The sequence below is a fragment of the Aricia agestis genome, chromosome Z (genome assembly GCF_905147365.1).
Source record: "Aricia agestis chromosome Z, ilAriAges1.1, whole genome shotgun sequence".
In the NCBI taxonomy this organism is placed as follows: Eukaryota; Metazoa; Arthropoda; class Insecta; order Lepidoptera; family Lycaenidae; genus Aricia; species Aricia agestis.
In genome coordinates, this window is record NC_056428.1 from 40,563,938 (window position 1) to 40,583,804 (window position 19,867).

Below are 19,867 nucleotides of genomic sequence, written 5' to 3' on the forward strand. Positions count from 1 at the left end.
CCATGTCTTCATTCATCTTCATGAATTCCATACATTTTAATTTCCAATTGTTCAAGTTATCCGGGCTAACAATTACGCAATTTTACAATCAGTTTCACATCCGCGTATCCCGTGTCTGAGTTTTAACACGGTTTTACTCTACTAAATGATTTTGCATTGTGGTAATGAGTGCGGTAACTGGAGAATTGGTGATTACATGTCAAAATAATGAATAGCGTGTCAAAGTTAAGAAGAAGCTGAGAGTCAACAGCAGATGTCTAGGTTTCGCGACCCAAATAAACTTAATTTTAAACTTGAATTTTATTTTCGGCCAATAGCGATCAAAAAGAAAAATACTTAAATATCTCTGGAAGCATAAATCTGATTGCGGTTTAACGTGTGGTTGTTGCAGGGCTACTCGTGCGTGGACCTCCTGAACGCTGGTATGCGTGACTCCGGGGTCTACTACCTTCAGATCCGCGGCACCACCTACTGGTTCCTCAAGGTCTACTGCGAGCAGGGCATCGCTGATGGCGGCTGGACTGTAAGTACTCGCCGACATTCGTCGACATATTATACCGACAAAACCAGAGTAAACAGAACTAACGAGTAGGCCGACTCAGAAGATATCTCGATACGTTTGACGTAGGTCATATCGGCCGGCGGCCGGCGCTCGCCGTACCAATGCGGTACTCAGCATTGTAAAGGTGCCGGTTGGCAGCGGACGACATGCAGCAACCGCAGACGACGTGTCGTCGCGACACTACTGGTTTGTATGTATTTCTATGAAATACCCTGCGCAGCTGCCAGCTAGCGACACGAAGCTAGCATCCACACATTCATAGAAATACATAGAAATGACGTGTCGTGACGACACGTCTGCTGCAACTTCATGTAGCCGGCTTCCAACTTGTACCATAAAACATATTGAAAGAGACATTTGCCGACACTCGACGACACTCGCTGATACCCGCCAAAACTCGCCGACATTTGCCACTACACAGCTATGTCCCTCGGTCAGTCGACACGGTTTCCGTCGCCTTGGCCTACAACACTATTATGACACACTTCTTTTATGCGCTACTACAACAAGAAAGCTACAAAATATAGTTTGATACTCGTTTATTACTAAAGGCGACCCGACATTTGATTTGATCGCGCTCGATCAATCGTAAATTGATGCCACTGTTATAATATGTATCCAATTTCCTTATTGGATATTATTTCAATTATTTTCAAACTCGGTTGCGCTATGATTCGTTTATTGCATGGAAATCGTCCATTTCTTCGGGGTAAAAGTAACCATATTATGTCCTGGGACTCAAACTAGGACAAACATCAAAGACAGCGGTGTAAGCGCGAAGAGGTAACATACAGATAGACAGACTGAAACACTTTCGCATTAATTATATGCATAGGTTTGGATTTATAAACCGGATTTCCGAACCGGGTAGTCCAACAAGTTGAGCAATTATTTATTTTCAGGGTTCCGTACCCGAAGGGTAAAAACAGGACCCTATTAGTGAGACTTCGATGTCTGTCCGTCTGTCTCCAGGCTGAATCTCAAGAACCGCTACAGCTAGACTTCTGAAATTTTTACATACTGTGTATTTCTGGTGCCGCTATAACAAATACTAAAAACAAAATAAAATATTTAACTGGGGCTCCCATACAACAAACATCATTTTTTAGCCTTCTTGCCTCGTAATGTATAATGGCAACATGTAGATTGAAGACACTTGAAATTTTCACAAAATCCTCAATTATATGTGTACGTTAATATTTAATAATAAAATTAATAATTAAGGGTGAAAAAAAAACATACAAAAAACCCTACTTTCGCTTTATAATACTACGGAACCCTTCGTGTGCGAGTCCGACTCGCTTGGCCGATTTTTTCTTCTCTTTATCTACTCAAAGAGTAGAAACGGGGCCCTATTACTAAGGGCCTGATTACACCTGCCGAGTACATGGCGAGTGGCGACACAGAAACAAAATAAAATTAATATAGACTATCATATCAATTACATGGACTCAATTTACTTTCAATTACATATAAAATCTCAATTTTTTGCCTTTTATTTATTTATTTCTGCTCTATGACGGTACGGAAACTTACGTGCGCGTGCACTTGCCCGATTTTTTATTTTATTCATTAACTTTAGGTGATCCACCGTCGCGACGACTTTGGTGTACCGGCGGAGAACTTCAACCGAGACTGGAGCGACTACAAGAACGGCTTCGGAGATCCCAGCCGCGAGTTCTGGCTCGGCAACGAGAACATCTACATGCTCACCAACAACGATGACTACATGCTGCGAGTGGAACTGGAGGACTTCGACGGCAATAAAAGGTATAGGATTCAGAAAGTAGGAACACAAGAGAATAATAAGTTAGGGCAGTGTCTCCCGACCTTTTTCAGCCACGAACCCCTACAAAATCAAGCACAGTTTTCACGGACCCCCTTAATAAAATAAACAGCAAAAATCGGATTTATTATTATTAGCGATTACGAGACACTAGCATTTATGTATGGTCCAGAGATGACACCCCCATGCATATACTCGCGGACTCCAAGGGTTCCGCGGACCACAGATTTGGAAACACTGAGTTAGGGAATCCTTAACAGCTTGCGATGACTTTTCGTCATCCAGCTAATAAATGAATTAAACGTAAAGGCCGATTAATACCTCCAGAGTAGCAGCTATAAACATAAAATTGTATGATTTACTTTGAAATGACAGTGACTTATTTTTAAGCAAGGTATGAGCTTACACTCAAAATAGGTTGAAGTTGTGCTTTAATGTCGCCAAATGGTACCTCCTGCTAATTCTATGGTTCATCGAAACAAGGTTTATATGGACCCATAGGGCTGGAATTTGGCCTGCCGTGACGTGTGGGATGGGAAATTCACCAAATCATTGGCACTCCTCTCCTCCTCCAGCAAAGTCCTGTTATTGGCATACCTTTTTTACTAAACCATATTGTGCCAATAATAATTAGTTGCCGTAACTTCGCAAGTTCTTTTACAGAGTATGTGTGTTGCAGGTACGCTCAATACTCGCACTTCAAGATCTACTCAGAAGGAGAGTACTACAAACTGGAGATAGACGGGTATGAGGGCACAGCCGGTGACTCCCTCAACGACCCCTGGTACGGCTCCAACAACAGCCCCTTCTCAACTTACAACAGGTAAGAAAGAAAGAAAATTTTATGTAGTTGAACGTTTTGCAAACTTAATAACAATAAATACCTAAGTTACGTAACACCAAAATAGGGTTCCCATTCAGCAATGTTGCGAACGGATCCGCAACGCAGTTTTGCCATGCTAACGCCCGGTCTCTGAGGTTTTCTGATCTTATCTATTTGCTAGCCTTTTTTCGGCTCGGAAATTCTCGGAAGCACTTTTGGGAAATGCGCAGCGGTCTACGTTAATATTTTCGGTGTCAGCGTGTGTAAATAAAATCAGCACCCTGATTTAAATGGTGTCCTCGACCATATGAACCACAACCTTCCATTATTTAAAACTCTGCGTGGTGTTTCCAGGGACAACGACCGGTCTTCGCTGAACTGCGCGTCTATGCTGAAGGGTGGCTGGTGGTGGAAGTCATGCGGCCGCGGCCTCAACGGCCTCTACCTGCACGACCCACAGGACCTCACCGCCAGACAAGGTGAGGAACAGACATGATTTATTTTGGGGCAAACGAGCAAACGGGTCACCATCATTCATGAACACTCTCAACATTAGAAGAGTAGCAGATGCGTTGCCTTTTAAGGGGAATACGCTCTCTTCTTGAAGGTTTGCAGGTCGTATTGGTTGGTCCGGAAATACTGCTGGTGACAGTTCGTTCCACAGTTAATGATGATGGTAAGCGATTGCCGCCGCCATTCCAAAATTACTTTGTTGCCAGTTGCGTATATGGCCTTGACCCTGGTTTAATACTGCCATCGTCACCATAACTAGTATTTGTTACAACGATGTGGTGTGTTTCAGGGATCGTGTGGTTCCGCTGGCGAGGTTGGGACTACACGCTGAAGCGCGCGTCCATGATGATCAAGCCGAAGGGGCTGCAGCCGGGCGCGTGAGCCCCTGTTCCCGCCCTGCCCCCACACCCCCGCAACACCCGACTACCCAGCCTCTGTTCGATTTGTCAGGGTCAGTTTACAGCCAGACGCGATGCGACACCGATGAAACGACGCTTGATGAGTTAGAGCAGCAGAGATTGGACGCTGTTGACATTATCGCATCGCATCTAGGTGTGAACTGACCCTCGCGGAACTCATTCGTACCCTGTAAAAAGCATTCGAATTTACCGATTCCCGTTTAGATTTTAGGGGTTTTTGTATATAACTGCACACGTTAGGGGCGGATTTACCGATTTTCGGGGATGTAAGTCCGTCCAGGGGCCCAATTGTCCTAGCTCGAATCTCGGTTTGTAAGGCTGTCCCATAATGTTGTGTTTAGTCAAATTACATTCGATAATTTTGCCAGAGTAATAATATGATATGGAGCTCAAACTCCATTTTTCGAAATCGATTACCTACTTAACTTCCGATCGTCCGAGGATCGGAGCTAAGAAAATCGGGCCCCAACAGCCGGTGCGACTTCGAACATAGAAGGCAGCTGGTCGACGCAATTCGGTTGAAAATTCCGTTCATGACAATTAGAGTAAGAGCCAGCGGCAGCCAGACCTTCTTCATATTTTATAAAAGCTTAAAATTTTACCTATTTATGACCTCTATGATATAGTTAGGTAAGAACGATCAGAAATTACGGAGTTTGGGTCGCGATTGCTTTAGGAGAATACTGCTTTATGTGGCAGAGAATGATAAATAAAAAAATTGAGTTTTACACTTTCACGAAAGGCACCTTTATCACTTGATAGTTGATACCTTCTACATTAACTGCAACCCAAACTGCATAGTCGTTCGTACAGTAAAATTATCAGCTTTTAAGGGCGCTTTTGCTGTCATGCGTGTTATCGCCCGCGCGCGGATCTGGCCCGCATCCTATCATTTCATAGATATTTTTCCTGTTATGCGGGCAGCACGCACGCGGCAAAAAGTATGTTGTCACCCGCATGCGGACTAGATCCGCGACCGGGCGACATCACGCATGACAGGAAAGATATGTCCTAACATGATAAAGGTTTGGCTGCTGCTGGCTCTTGGGCCAAAATATGTAAATACGGCGCGCGTCACCTCGGTGTACATAGATTGCGCGCGTCATTTCGTCACGCAACAACAATTCATTAATTTATTACTCATGTTTTGATACAAACTTCATCAGTTAGTTGTATAAATGTAGTTCTAAGATGCCCTTTACTGCTAAAAATATTTACGCAATCGTGTCGTTTCTGTGTCAGACAAAGACAAGGACTCGTGCTCGCCGTATATTTTTATTAGTAAGGGCGAAATCGTTTAGGGTATGTAAATAATTATGTATGATAATGAATTGAATACTGACGTGAGCAATTTAAATTTAAGATATACGATACTTCGTTCCATTTCATTTCGATCTAACAGTAAACTTTGGGCTACCAATTTAAATGTGACGTAACCGCGCATTGAACATGGCAAACTTGGTCGAGTTTCTGTTTTGGGTTTAGATCAAATGAATTGAAGAGTATTATTATACATGTATGAATATAATATTATTACAGTGTAATTACTTATTATACTTTCGGCCGCTCTGAGACTATTTTGATTAGTTAACTTCAATTTAATGAAGAGTTTGACAGATAATGTGCGGAGTTAATGCCAAAATCTTCATTACATTAAAGTTTAATAAAATCATTAGATTTCTCTCAGTGCGGCTATTTGAAATGTTTTGATATGAAATACTTGCTTTTATATATTGTACATTGCATATTTTAATGTCCAACAAAATTATGAAAGAAGTTTATTTTTATTATAAACATATTTTTATATAAATTACTTTATGCTCCTTGCATCTTAATCATAATATATGGATACTTATTATGTATAGTTGTTTAGTATTAAGAAAGCCATAGTTTTAGAGAATGGACAAGAAAGGCAGAAAGTGATCATGCGGCCAAATCATATTTTTTACAATGATAACTAAGTATTTGACGCACGCTCTTTTCAACTCTTTCCTGCCCATTTTTACTTTAGGTGAAGCCAAACGAGTGTAATTTTGTGAGTCGTGAGTCGCAGAATTTCTGCCGCGTAAATATCTTTTCATACAAATCATGACTCACAAAATTACGCTCGTGGGAATCAAAGAGGACCACTTGACTGATTGCAGTAGGAATCACAAATTACGCTCTGTTGACTTCACCCTTAGTGTTGCATAATACTCTCTGCCCGTTCTCTAAGTCTATGTTAGGAACATACCTACTAGGTATTAACCTTAATACCTATCATTGGGTATCTATGTGCTGCATCTTTATATCGCTTATTATGTAATAATGATACGATTTAAAGATTGTCTGCGTTCTTAGAGTCATGCGGAGTTCACGCGTTCGGGGATTTCTATAATAAAATTTGACATGTCTTTTAAGTACGAAAGCCCTAGAACATTTTTTTTATTACTATCAAGCAAATTTGTTGTAAGTAGCTTCATGTTGATAAGACGAACAACATTTTTATTTGCGAAAAATCTTGAAATTGGTCGCTAACAGAGATAGAAAGGATTTCATAATTTGAATTGATGGTCCTAAAATATGGACTGTTTTATTTTTAGGACAATGTTACTCTTAAATTATATGACTATTAAGCTATCAATATGCATAAAATCAGCTCGTTAGGGTTTTGTTTATTACAGAACCTTATATAACGTATTATATAGGGTTCTGTAATAAACAAAACTTGGTTGACTACTGAACCCTAAAACGGAACCCTAACAAGCTGTTTTTTGTATATCGATAGGTTAATACTTAGTTGTATAATTTAAGAGTAACATTGTCCTACAAAGTATCAAGTCAAAGTAAATCCTTTCTATTTCTGTTAGCTATCAGCCTACCACTTTCAAGATTTTTCGCCGATAAAAATGTTGTTCGTCTTATCAAAATGAAGCTACTCACAAAAAATTTGCTTGATATTAATTATAAAAAATGGTTCTAGGACTCCCTTACTATTAATTATTAGTTATAAAACTGAGTTAGACCTTACCTGGTATAAATAGTCAGTACTCAAGATGCATCTCGGTCCCAAGACGCGGTTCGGCTCTATGATTGGTCCAAATTTTGACAGCCAACCAATCACAGAGCCTGAACCGTGTCTTGAGACCGGATGCATCTTGAGTACTATTTATACCGGCCTTAGTCAAAATTATTTTCCAATTTAACCAGTTGCACCTGCTATAACTGCTAATATTATGTTTAATGCCCTACCACGTGCATCATTCGCATGACCCTAGAAACGTCTTAAAAGTATCACAGTCTGCCATAATGTTGTAGTACTGTATATTATGTATATTGTATAGTATCGTCTCCACTCTCCACGCGCTTCTTTCGTACAGTCTGAAGAGTCAAGAAAGAGTAGACACTGAATTTTCTGTTGACTGTTCGCCTTAGTTCCACGAAGTTTTGAAATTTTAAAAATACTTACCTATTTAGAAATAATAAGTATACTTATTTACAAGTAATAAGATATGACAGATTTTTTATTTGGATTTTATAGGGATTTTATACATTTTATGTGATCTAAAGATTATGTCCGGCGTCTACTCTTTTTTAACAAGCTGTACCCATTCGGGCTATCGAAAGCCGAGAGTCATGAGACTCGGCGCTCGTGCTAGACCGGATGCCTGGTTCATCCACACGTTACGTCACAAGGGGAGCTATACTAAACGCACAAATAGCACGTATGAAGCTAAATTGTTGATATCTTTTTCTTGAAAAAGGTACCTATATACATTAAAGGCTACTACGGCGGTTGAAAGTTGAAAATTCTTTGGACGTGACGAAGTGGCTGGACCCTCGATGCACTCTCGGCACACCGGTTATGAAGGTTGAGTCACACCTGCCCGCGCCGCAGGACCCCAACACACTCTGCTCAATCCTATTTCATACACTACGCGCTGTCACTGCGGCTTGCGCAATATAAGAACGGATTTAGGAATGACATAGCTATGCGTTCTTTTATTCTATACTGTACTCGACGAAACATGGTGGTAGCGGTCATTGACTCCCTGTCAAAAACTTGTCATTTTCTATACAAAGCCGCGATTGACAACATCTGACACTTCATTGTCAATCGCGGTTTACATAGAAAATTACTATGTAAGCCGCGATATTAGATAATATAAGAAAATTACTATGGCTGCTACCGCCATGTTTCGCCGAGTACAGTATACCACCTCTCAGGCCAATGACTTAACGAGATTTGATTGGCTACTGGGGCGACAGATGCATTGGCCAGTATACTGGAACTAGTAACGGAACGCGCCGGTATATTGCGGGCGTTGTGCAGCTCAACCATACCTTGTCCATGTTCAGATCCAATTTTATTTAAAAATAAAAGCATAGTGTCCGTCCGAAATCGGCTCCCATTTCAGCAAAAACAACGTTCGACCAATTTAATGATACTACCGACGTTGTTTTTGAGACTTGCTTAGCCGTTATTTCAAAACTAATGTTAACTCAAGATTGTAGCAAATCAGGATTTAAATTAACTGTTTATAATATAATATTATATTTTATATATAATAATAATTGACAAACATCACCTTTCGTTACCGCCAAAATAGGCCTCTGGTTGGACACTATTAAAGTCGAAATTAGACTGTAAATAATATTGATACCATATTGAAATTGGTAGCATTATAGCCACTATTGCTTCACTTCAAATTGGTTCCGGACATTGAAAGTGTCGATTGTGCAAACAATATATTATTTTATTATACTAATTTCTATAATGTAATAAACGCATAAGAATATCTTTATTAAACTTTTTTACATGTTCGCTTATTGTACCTTATTACTTTTGAAGAAGTAAAATTAAATATGACTGCCTGTGTGAAATGTTTTATTATTTACTAGAGTCTGGCCAACGAAAACTGAACCCAGCATTTATTTTGAGTGGCAAGCAATATATACCCAGTGGGACGGAAGACCGATACGACTGGCGAGAGGTTAGGAGCAGGACCGACTTTTTACATGCAAATCCGACGCATGGATTATCTTACTTTTCAAACAATCAGGTGATCAATTATTGTCCTAACCAAACTTGGAAATAGCATGTTTCCAACGCGGGAATCGAACCCACGACCTCCGAGTCAAGAGCCATGCAATATGCCTATGCGTATATGGTTCAAACAGAATGAGATTAAAGTTATGACAATAATTTCAGAGTGTGTGTCGAGCTAGCGACCGGTCGTGCTCCGCGTTACACACGCAGCAAAAGTATTAAATATTTTAGCGAATCGCGCGGCACACTGCCGCTGCACGTGACCATGGCGCTCGTGCCCAACGAGTTGCTGGCGTTTATCCAGCACGCCATAGACACTCCTTCTCCAGCGAGGAGATTTGCAAGGGCAAGCAGCTGCTATACGAAACGCTCGGACAGACTCGCGACGAAGGGACGGAACAGTAAGGAACGTACAGGACATCATCTCCCTGCTGAAACAGACGGATCCTGATGAGGGGCCGGCTTTTGTGGCAAAGGAGTTGCACAAGCTGCCACCCGTCAAGCTGGACCACGTCGACGTCGTCAGCCTGCTGAAGGACATCAGGTTCCTGAAGGAGGAGCTGGCCGGAGTTCAGGGTAGATTGCAGGCATCAGAGTCTACAATCAGTGATTTAGGTACGTATTGAATTATCGAAATTAAAAAGTGGTAATTCAATATGTAGGTCACCTGATGCCGCATACATCACCTGTCGTCGAGGCGCGCAAGCGAGCACGTTTAGCCCGTCAGCATTATCGGACGGGTCAACGAACACCGCCGCTGCCGCCCCCGCCCGCCTTCCCCTCCCGGTTGAGCCGACGCCGAGTCCACAGGCAACTCAACAAAACTTTGGGAGAATGAGAGCCGCAAAGCTCCGGAGAGTCACAACTCACAAGATAAAGGAGAGCCGCAAGGCTACGAAGAGCCGCAAAGTGGAGTCTTCTCGACCTGGCAAGGACGGACAGGAGGTGCGATGAGGACTTCATGCTGGTGGAGAAGAGGAAGAAGAAGCCCGCCGCCCGCAACCATCGCGGCACCTCACCCTATCTGTGCTGCGTCTGCGGAGCGAGGTCCCCGCGACGCCCACAGGGGCTATGTACAGACATATCCCGCCTGCACTGGTCCATGGATGTCGAGGACGTCGTGGACCACATCCAAAAGAAGACGACACTGCGCCTGAGGGTCGAGCGTCTGCAGTCTCGCCACAAGGTTAACTTTAGCTCCTTTGTGTTGAGGGTACCGACGAATCTTCTCTATCGTTTTTGCTGCAGAAAAGCAGTCCTGAAATGCTTTATAGTATGTATAGTAGGCATGTGCAGATTAGTATAGTAGGCATACTATAATATAGTTTGCATATATTTATGTATTGTAGTAGGCATACTGTAGACTGTGGCTGCAGAAAAGCAAGCCTGAAATGCTTTACAAAATAGTAGGCATACTGTAGAGCATTTCATGCCTGCTTTTCTGCAGCCACACATGCTTCCAGTTTCCTTTGCATCTGCAGAAAATTAATTTCATGAGATATGATCATTTGAGAAAAAGATCATTAACAAGGTTGGTCTAAGGTATTTTTTTTTTGTAAAAAGTATTAAACAAAGTTAAAGAGCGATAATAAACCTTAAAAAAAATATTATAATATAATATAATCTAGGGTAAAAAGTTATATAAACATATTTGTAGGCAAAATAATTTGCAACAAATTATGTTCCTAAAAATTTTTTGCAAGACTTTCCGAGTTCCGAGATATCACGAAAATTGTGTTGTCACCCCTTTTTTCAAGATGGCGGCAGGGGGACAAGTGTGGCAACTCCACAAACTTGAGGTTAAGTTTCTGTCGACCCCCCAACACATTCTAAAAATAAAATTGCATCCTCTAATAAATGCAATATTCGGTCCTAAAATTGTAACATTTCAATGGACTACAAGGACAAAAAGGTTGTAGAGCTTGTCTAACTTTAAATGACGCGCCAATTCATCAGTTGATATAAATGAGAAATTTAGTACTGGAAATATGAGAGAGGGGTGCGTCATTTTAAAGCAGACGAGCTCTTCTACAGTCTACTAGAAAGTAGGTGACAGTTCTAAAAATAACACGTTTAAAATTTCAAACATTTATTACAAACATATTTGCATATCAGATAAGATTAAGTATAAAATAACTATTCCACAATTAATTTTACTCAGCGTTCCATTACATTTCGTACTTTCATTAGCGTTCCTCGTGCCAGTGCCCAGTACACACCAAGAACACTAAAAAACTCATTTTCGAGAAACACAGACTTGCTATTCTCATAAAAAATATTGCAATTTTAGAAATTTTGTTAATACCCCGAGTATGAGCAAAATTTCTCTTCTCAATCAGCAAAAATTCAAAACGGCTAAATTAATAAGTATGTAATTGAAATTTGAACTTCGTAACTAATTAATGTTGGAACAAAAATCCATTTTCACTCCATTACTTAAAATTTCAATTAGTTGTGATCATTCATGATGTGATGTACCTACCTATTTCGTGTGAGTATTGCGATAAGTAGTTCAAAGGCCGAATTTCTACATGTTAGATACCAGGCTGTAATAATATACAATTCATTTAGTTAATATTTTAGTACGAGCATGGAATTCGCTTGAATTAGAGATGGGACTGTGGCAAAAGTAGTATACCTACATAATATTCTATTGTGCCATTACTAAAAATATATTAACGCCGCGTATAACTACAGTCTGTCAAGAAAGAGTAGACGCTGAACAAAATTTCTGAACTTAATCACGATGGAATAGAGGCTTTTTCATCTCGTTTTTCCACAGAAGACGTTAGTACATTTTTAACCCTCGACAAAAAAGAGGGATGTTATAAGTTTGACGTGTCTGTCTGTCTGTGGCATCGTAGCATCCAAACGGGTGGACCGATTTTGATCTAGTTTTTTTTTGTTTGAAAGCTGACATGATCGAGACTGTTCTTAGCCATAGTTCATTATCATCAGCCTGCTCATTGCTGGAAAATCGCCATCCCCAACTCCTCACCAATTTAGAGCTGGGGTTTCGTGTTTGGACTCATTTTAATTGCGACAGCCAGTACGTAGATAAACAGTAAATAATAGGTTGGGGAAAAAGTCTTTTCGCATTACAATCTCTTGGGCTATACCAATTGTATCTGGTTGATTTTGGTACCATTAAAAAGTTTTAATTTTACAGAAGACAATAATTCCAAATTCAAATTAGGTAAATGTGAGATTTTCATTTGTTTCTCTTATTGATAAAATGAGTGGTTCTAATGAAGAATATCGATACATTTTAAAATTTTATTACAAAAAGGTAAAAACAAGCCGCCAAAATGCAGTATCTGTGAGAGTAGCGCAAATTTGGTTTAAGCGTATTCAATCCGGAAATTTTGATATCAAAGATGCACATCGCTCTGGTCGCCGCTGTTACCGCCAGGCAGGACCATCGATTCTGAACTGTACTGCGAACAACTGATGAGATTAAAGCAAGAAGTTGACAGAAAGCGACCGGAATCAATCAACAGAAGAGAGATATTTATAAAAAAACCTTTTGAATTTTTATATAAAATGCGTAGAAACTTTTCCCCCTACCTAATATTTGCATGCTGCTGTCGCAACATCATCTGGATTCTATAGGAGCCGAACTCCGTTTGAACCCAAAGTGAAGGTTTCATGTTTGGGCTCATAAGACGTAACCGCAGGGGAACGCGCAGCTCCTTCAACTGGACCATCTCTAATCTTTGCCTGCTCGACAAGTCGCTGACAATCCTCCTTGAGGTGGCCCTGCTGCTTAACAGTATATATAGGCTCCGCCTGAGCCGTCGCCGAAGAATACGCTGCTGGTTACGTATCTACATTGACACGCGGCCTACTCTCGTCTATAATATCTTAAACACGTCGCGCTTGAGCCAATAACTCGGCGAAACTATTAAAGCTAGCGCGCGGGACTTTCTCTCTAATTCGACGGTGCATCAATCCATAGGCCATATCCAGCTGCACCGCTTCCGTCAGTGTAAACTCCGGGAGCTGTTCGAGAAGTGCTCGAACGTGACAAATAAACAAATCTGTAGACTCGTCTACACGTTGCTCTCGTTCAAAAATTTTGCTATAAAGTTTGTGAGTAGGCGCGAAGTCCAAAGGTTTGCTTTAGAGCCTCTAGAGCCGCTTGCCATGACGGCGTAGTGTCCTTGACTCCTTGCTACCAAATAGCGGCCAATCCCGTCGGCAGCATCGACAACCCACGTTGCATATATAACATGCGAGCTCCATATACAGTGTGTAACAAAAATAAGTGATAATACTTTAGGGTGTGTACGTGTTCCTTGTAGAGAGTTCACTGTGAAAGTAGCTGCTCTGAAAGACGAAATTTTTTTTTCACTTTTGTATGGGCAAGGGCCCGAGCGTCACGAGTTTCCCCATACAAAAGTGAAAAAAAATTTTGGTCTTTCAGCGCTGCTACTTTCACAAGGAACAAGGAACACGTACACACCCTAAAGTATTATCACTTATTTTTTATACATATTATGGAGCTCGCATGTTATATAACATGCGAGCTCCATAATGACGTCATCAAACCGTGCGTCTAGTTAATTTCACCGCGTTATAGTTAGCCACACCTACTGTTTAGTTCGCGGAGAAAAACCGTTACACTATTAGGTCTTTTCGGAAACCTAAGTCATATTTTTTTTTATTAAACTTTTCGGCCACACGTTGGGCTGCCACTTATAGTTATAAAATAGTTTATTGCACAGAGATTAGAATGTTCTCGACAAGAAATACAACAACCACTACCAACTATTATAACCGGCTTCGGGCTGCGAGTGAATTCGACGTGATGCACGTATCACGGGCCGACGCGAACTGGCTGCAATCTGCATACCGACGCGACGCGAGCACATAGTCGTAACTTGTACGAGTACATCGGTAGCCTTCTCTCGCGACTCGAACGCCGGAGCTGCACGATTGGCACAGGTGAGAGGATGCGGGACGCGGCGCGGGAGTCGGGACGCCTGCCTAGCGCTTCACGCTATAAACTTCGCTAAATGAAATAAAATGTGTAAGCCATAGACAAAAAGAATAAAAACCGTAAAAAATTGCACCAAGAGGCTACAGAATGATACCCTGTATAATATTTTATGCATGTCTTTATAGGTACGACAATTTTGTGTATTGAAGTGACAATTATTGTCAACGGCTTTATTTCGTCAATTTTAGTGGTGATTCGCAGCTATTTTCATATTTCATATTTACATATCATGTTAGTGTGCAAAAAGGAACCAAATTCAAAACGGTTGAAGTATAGGTGTTACGTTTCCTTAGTTTTTATTATTATTTATTCGTAGTTCAGCGTCTACTCTATTTTGACAAGCTATAATCAAGGACGGAGCCGACTCACGGAGGTCTATGTCTGTCAAGTGACGTTTCCAATATTATGCCAGGTAAAGACAAGCAGCAGACCTTGCTCGTTGATTAAATATTTTTCTGATTCGGTCAAAAATGGTTTTTTTTTTTAGTATTTTTGACCAGGTACGGAGGAATATCAGTACATATACAAGGACGTTAAAAGATAGTTTTTTATTACACTTTGCCTATATACATAATACTAATAAAATGTGCGTTCTTATTGATTCGTCATTCGTTTAAAATCATTACAAAACATTGCTTTTAAAACCGATAAATTACAAATACAATAATTAAAAGTTAGTTAAAAACGTCGCAAAGCATAAATTCGTACAATGACCTATATTTTCATTCGTGCACCAAATACTAATTAACGTTCATATAATATTCTAGTATGGCAATATTTTCGAGTGAAGAAGACAGCAATAGGTCAATGTGCTAATTTTTACTATGATTCGCGACCGGACTATACATCGAAATGGTAAGGAAATTTGTAATCTCTGAAGTGCAAGCAGTCGTTCACACACACACACAGTTCGTTGCTCAACTAACTACAATAATTGTACAATTGTTCCATTGCATCGAAATCGGGCCATACGTCCGTGTGTCTGTCTGTATGCCCAACCGTACAAATATATAATATACATATTATATATTTGTACAGCTGGACATACTTGTACAGCTTGAATAGCATCATATTATAACCGCGTACGAAACGTACGGTCCAATCCCGATGCAGTGAACGCTTAGCATAAGATATCCACTTGCGCAGATTTAGGGTAAATTTATAATAGCGCAGAGTCGAAGCCAAGCACAGTGAATTCCCAAAAACTAAACACATAAAATTCAACCTTAACTCCAGAGCGTAACGCATTACTTCTGCGAGGCCAATCAGCGTTAGTCGGGCGGATGCACGCGAATTCGCGCGGATGCGCACGCATTTTTAAATTCTCAGAAGTAATAAAGTGCGTTAACGCTTTGGAGTTAAGATTGAATTTGTTCTGTTCAGTTTTAATTCGCTTCGAAGCGCTTCGACTCTGTGCTAGTATAAATTGACCCTTAGGCTCGATTTATATGAGTCCGCGCGACCGAGCGGTATGGCCGCTACACCACGAGAGCACATGCTTATGAGCCTTACGAGCCTGTCCACACGGCGCGCTGTCCCGCTTCGTCTCGGGGGCTGCTGTCCGTCATGTGTGCGTTGCGACAACGCAGCCGTGTGAACACTTTGGTTATTTGCATGTAAAACAACGCAACGGCAGCGCTGCGTCGACGCAACGCTCCGTGTGGACTGGCTCTGACTTATTGCTTATATTTTTAATCCTTCGTTAAGTATACAGTTTGACCGTATACTTAACGAAATATTAACAACGAGCGCAAGTGAGCCCAACTATGCTATATAATATAATATAAAACAATGATCATTATAAAAACAATAAATTGCCTTAACTATTATTTCAGCTTATACCTAAATTGTGATCTGTAGAGTCATATTATATAATAAAAGCGTTTGATCAAAGAACTATAATTGATTGATGAATATTTTCCCATGAATAAGTCTGAAGTCTCGATATCAGCGGGCAGCGGGGCGGGAGCGGCGCGGCGGGGCCGGGGACTCGGCGCGTGACATGTACATATATATATACTGCTCAATTTAACACTTGGTCCATAACATATTATATATTTATATGGACAGGCCCCGAAAATCGAGCGGAGCGCGGCGTACTAGATGGCTTATCCATATAAATCTATACATTGTCACGCGCCGCCGCTCCCGCCCTGCTGCCCGCTGATTTCGAGACTTCAGCCTTACATCCGATGTCTGTCGTATAGCTGTCGCAAAGTACGTAATTAACGCGCGGTTGTTGCGTACTGTTAATACTTAACTCTGATTTTTACATTCAGTCACTAAAATGGCGGTCTAAAAAATTAATTATAAGTAACCACATATTATATTGTAGGACAGAGCACAGTAAAAGCAGCGAAATGTTAGTATAAAAGGTTCGTTTTTGTATTATTGTGATTAAAAGGGACTAGATTGTTGTTGCATATGAGAAAAAATTATATATTGAATGCCTCAAGTTATTTGAAATATTAAATTATTACGGCATTTGTTAAAAATACTTTCAATAAAATTATCAGAATAAAAAATTAAAAATTCATTGGCAATAATCGCATACAGCTAAAATAGGACTTTCAAATAATCTTACAAACATATTCCAACTTTATACATGTAGTAAATAATTATTGTATTATTAAACTTACGTAAGTTGTTTAATAATAAATAATTATTATTAACTTAATAAGTATGTTGTTACTTATTTTATAATAATAATTTAAGACTTAAGAAGGACAACTCTTAAATTTTTAACATATTATTTATTATAAATATTATTTTAATTATTGAAATATTTAGTGATAAAATTATTATGTATTAGGGTCAATTTATACTAGCGCAGAGTCGAAGCGCGTCGAAGCGAATTTCCAAAAACTGAGCACAGGAAAAATCTTAACTCCAGAGCGTAACGCACACATTACTGCTGCGAGACCAATCGGCCATGGTCGGACGCATTCACGCGAAGTCGCGCGAATGCGCGTCTTTTTAAATCCTCAGAAGTAATAAAGTGCGTTAACGCTTTGAAGTTAAGGTTGAAGTTTTTTCTAGTCAGTTTTGATAATTCGCTTCGATTTCTTCGACTCTGCGCTAGTATAAATTGACCCTTATTGATTTGTTTAGTTTTTGTAACTTACTCAACAGCTTTATACAGCAAAGCACACACACATTATAACATAAGCTCGATACGTGTGTTTTTCAAAATAAAACCTATTATTATTATTTTCATTATATGTTTTAAACTACAATTATTTTGTTGCTAAGTCTCATCTTAAAAAGTAGTCAGAATTTTAAAAAATAAAAGGTATCTACATGTAACAGGACAATCTATAAGTTAGTGTCTTATTCTGCACTTAGCACCGTTCTATCTTTTACCTCACTCATGGCCACTTCGCTACACACAAGTATTTTGTTCTGCACATTGTCACTACCTACAACAAAGAAATTAGCTCGTTACAAAATAATATAGGGTACTCCCTTAGAGCCATAACTCACCGGGACGCCATCGCGACGTAGCCAGTGACGTTACCATGTGACCTCTACGTCGCCGTACAAAGCGGTGTTTTTAAACTTAACTTTAAGGGCCAACCCACATGTACCACAACCACACCATGTCGCAACGACAAAATGTCGTTAAGCAGTGGTTAAGCAGGTGTCGCTGCAGATTTTTGTAGTTGCGTTGTGGCACCGACAAAATGTAGACGTGCGACATGCACGCACTGTCATTGTATCGACGCAACGTTGTGGTTGCGATGTGGTCGGTATTACACATGTGGTCGACAACGGCTTCAAAGTGTGGTACGTGTGAATAGTCCAGTTCATTTACAATAGGAAGTATACGCCCGACCACGTGGTGTGGTTGTGGTAGTCGTGCGGTTGTGGTACGTGTGGGTTGGCCCTAAGAAAAACAGCGGTTTGAGCGACGTAGAGACGCCAGACGTTGCTTGGACGTTGCCATGGTAACGTCACTGGCTACGTCGCGATGGCATCCCAGTGAGTAATGGCACTTAAGGTGACTTTCCGATCTTTGCCGCGAGCGACCGTGAAGTGTCAATAATTGGGTTTTTTACCCGATCTATACTAATATTAAGAGGATTACTTCTGACTAGTCGATTCCCGCAACTCCGTTGTGCAGAGATTCCGTTTCATTTCCGCAGAGAAGAGAGAACCGTACAATGTACATTTCTCCGGGATAAAAAGTATCCTATGTCCTTTCCTGTGACTCAAAGTATCTCCATACCAAATTTCATCAAAATCGGTTCCGTTTAAGCATGAAGAAGTAACAGACAGGCACACTTTCGCATTCACAATATTAGTAAGGATTGTGAACTTACCACACGATAAGTCTCTCGGTCGCTAGCACACGCTCGCCACACTCCTCTACGAATGGCAGGCAGCGTTGTGCTCCTTACTAGGGTAGCTGTAAGGTTTAAAATAAAATTGTAAGAGTTTGGATTGTAATCAGGGCCCGTACCACGAAACGGTTTTGAGACTCAAACAAACGTACGAGAATGTTGCGTCCTTCTCTAGCCAACGTGAATTAATGACGTTGTTAGAGCAGGACGTGGCATTCTCGTTCGATTGTTTGAGTCTCAAAACGGTTTCGTAGTAGGCCTACTGTAATCTGTATCAGTGTAAAGTCGTCTCTACAATACGTCGGCGAACGTATGAACGGAAATAAAATAGCTTTTTTTCTAAAAAGGTTAAAAACTAACGTTCGGGAACTAACCCGCCGAAAAACAACCGGCGTAAGACACGCCCGGGATTCTTTGGCAAAAAGATGGGAAAATAACTGGTATCTCTTTATGCCCCATCACGTAAGTATATGACAGGTGCAGATTCGTCCGTTGACGAGTTTACTTTAAAAAACCGGCCAAGTGCGTGTCGGCCCACGCGCAGTTTGGGTTCCGTAGTACCGCTAGTTTTTTTTTAAAAAATTGTGTTTTACACTACTAACAACATCATCTCAGTTACTTTCAAAGGAATTAGAACGAAAAGTTCCTTTATACTTCGCCGAACACATTTTTTTTAGTAGATCTATTACTCAATAACTTCTTCTTCTTAGCCGTGATAGTTTTCCTTTTAAATTCAGCATATTTTCTACTCCAGAAAGAACCGAACAGAAGCAACCGTTTAGGGGGGGACACTAGACTGTTGACGATTTTTTCCACTTTAAAACTTAATATTTCACAAACGGATCCCTAAATCAGAAAATGATCTATGAATACTCATAATATTTTTAAAAAACTTATCCAACGACACCCCACACGATGGGGTGGACGCGAAAACAAATCATCCCTGCTTGAAGGTATGGTACCTTCTCTACACATCAAGCGGGGATGATTTTTTTCGCGAAAAAATATTTTTTTATGATTTCATGTACCATTTTGTCGGCATCATTAATATGTGCATTCATGCCAAATTACAGCTTTATAGGTTCTATAGTCTCTGAGCAAAACCGCGGACAGACAGACAGACAGACAGACAGACAGAGAGACAGACGGCCGGACAGACCGAAACTATAATGGTTCCTTGTTGACTACGGAATCCTAAAAATGGAGTCATGAAATTGGCGACTCACCCGTGCACGTGGATTGAGGCGGACGTAGTTGGTGCACTTGGCGTAGTTGCGCGGCGGCGGCACCCCGGGCTGGTAGGCGGGCGTGGAGGGGGGCGGTGGGGGCGCGGCCGGGCCGGAGGCGTAGCTCGGCGCGGCCGGGGGCGGCGGGGGTGCGGCGGCCGCGG

General features: G+C 40.8%; 1 protein-coding gene and 1 long non-coding RNA gene across 2 annotated transcripts in view; one reads left to right on the forward strand and one right to left on the reverse strand.

Annotated features, from left to right (window-relative positions):
• The window catches only part of LOC121738879 (angiopoietin-related protein 1), a 75,161-nt gene extending 70,470 nt beyond the window's left edge, over positions 1–4,691 (forward strand). Inside the window, exons 4-8 of the mRNA XM_042131143.1 lie at positions 392–523; positions 2,145–2,332; positions 3,028–3,171; positions 3,526–3,650; positions 3,974–4,691. Of these exons, the coding sequence (XP_041987077.1) occupies positions 392–523; positions 2,145–2,332; positions 3,028–3,171; positions 3,526–3,650; positions 3,974–4,065 (681 nt within the window). The 3' untranslated portion in view covers positions 4,066–4,691. The remainder of the gene's footprint in view (positions 1–391; positions 524–2,144; positions 2,333–3,027; positions 3,172–3,525; positions 3,651–3,973) is intronic.
• A 12,308-nt stretch (positions 4,692–16,999) lies between these two features.
• Positions 17,000–19,785, reverse strand: LOC121738536. The gene is made up of 3 exons (XR_006037301.1): positions 19,704–19,785; positions 18,457–18,542; positions 17,000–17,553 (listed from the first exon to the last, which is right to left on the reverse strand). It is a non-coding gene; the product is annotated as an uncharacterized LOC121738536 (long non-coding RNA).
• Positions 19,786–19,867: the final 82 nt, after the last annotated feature.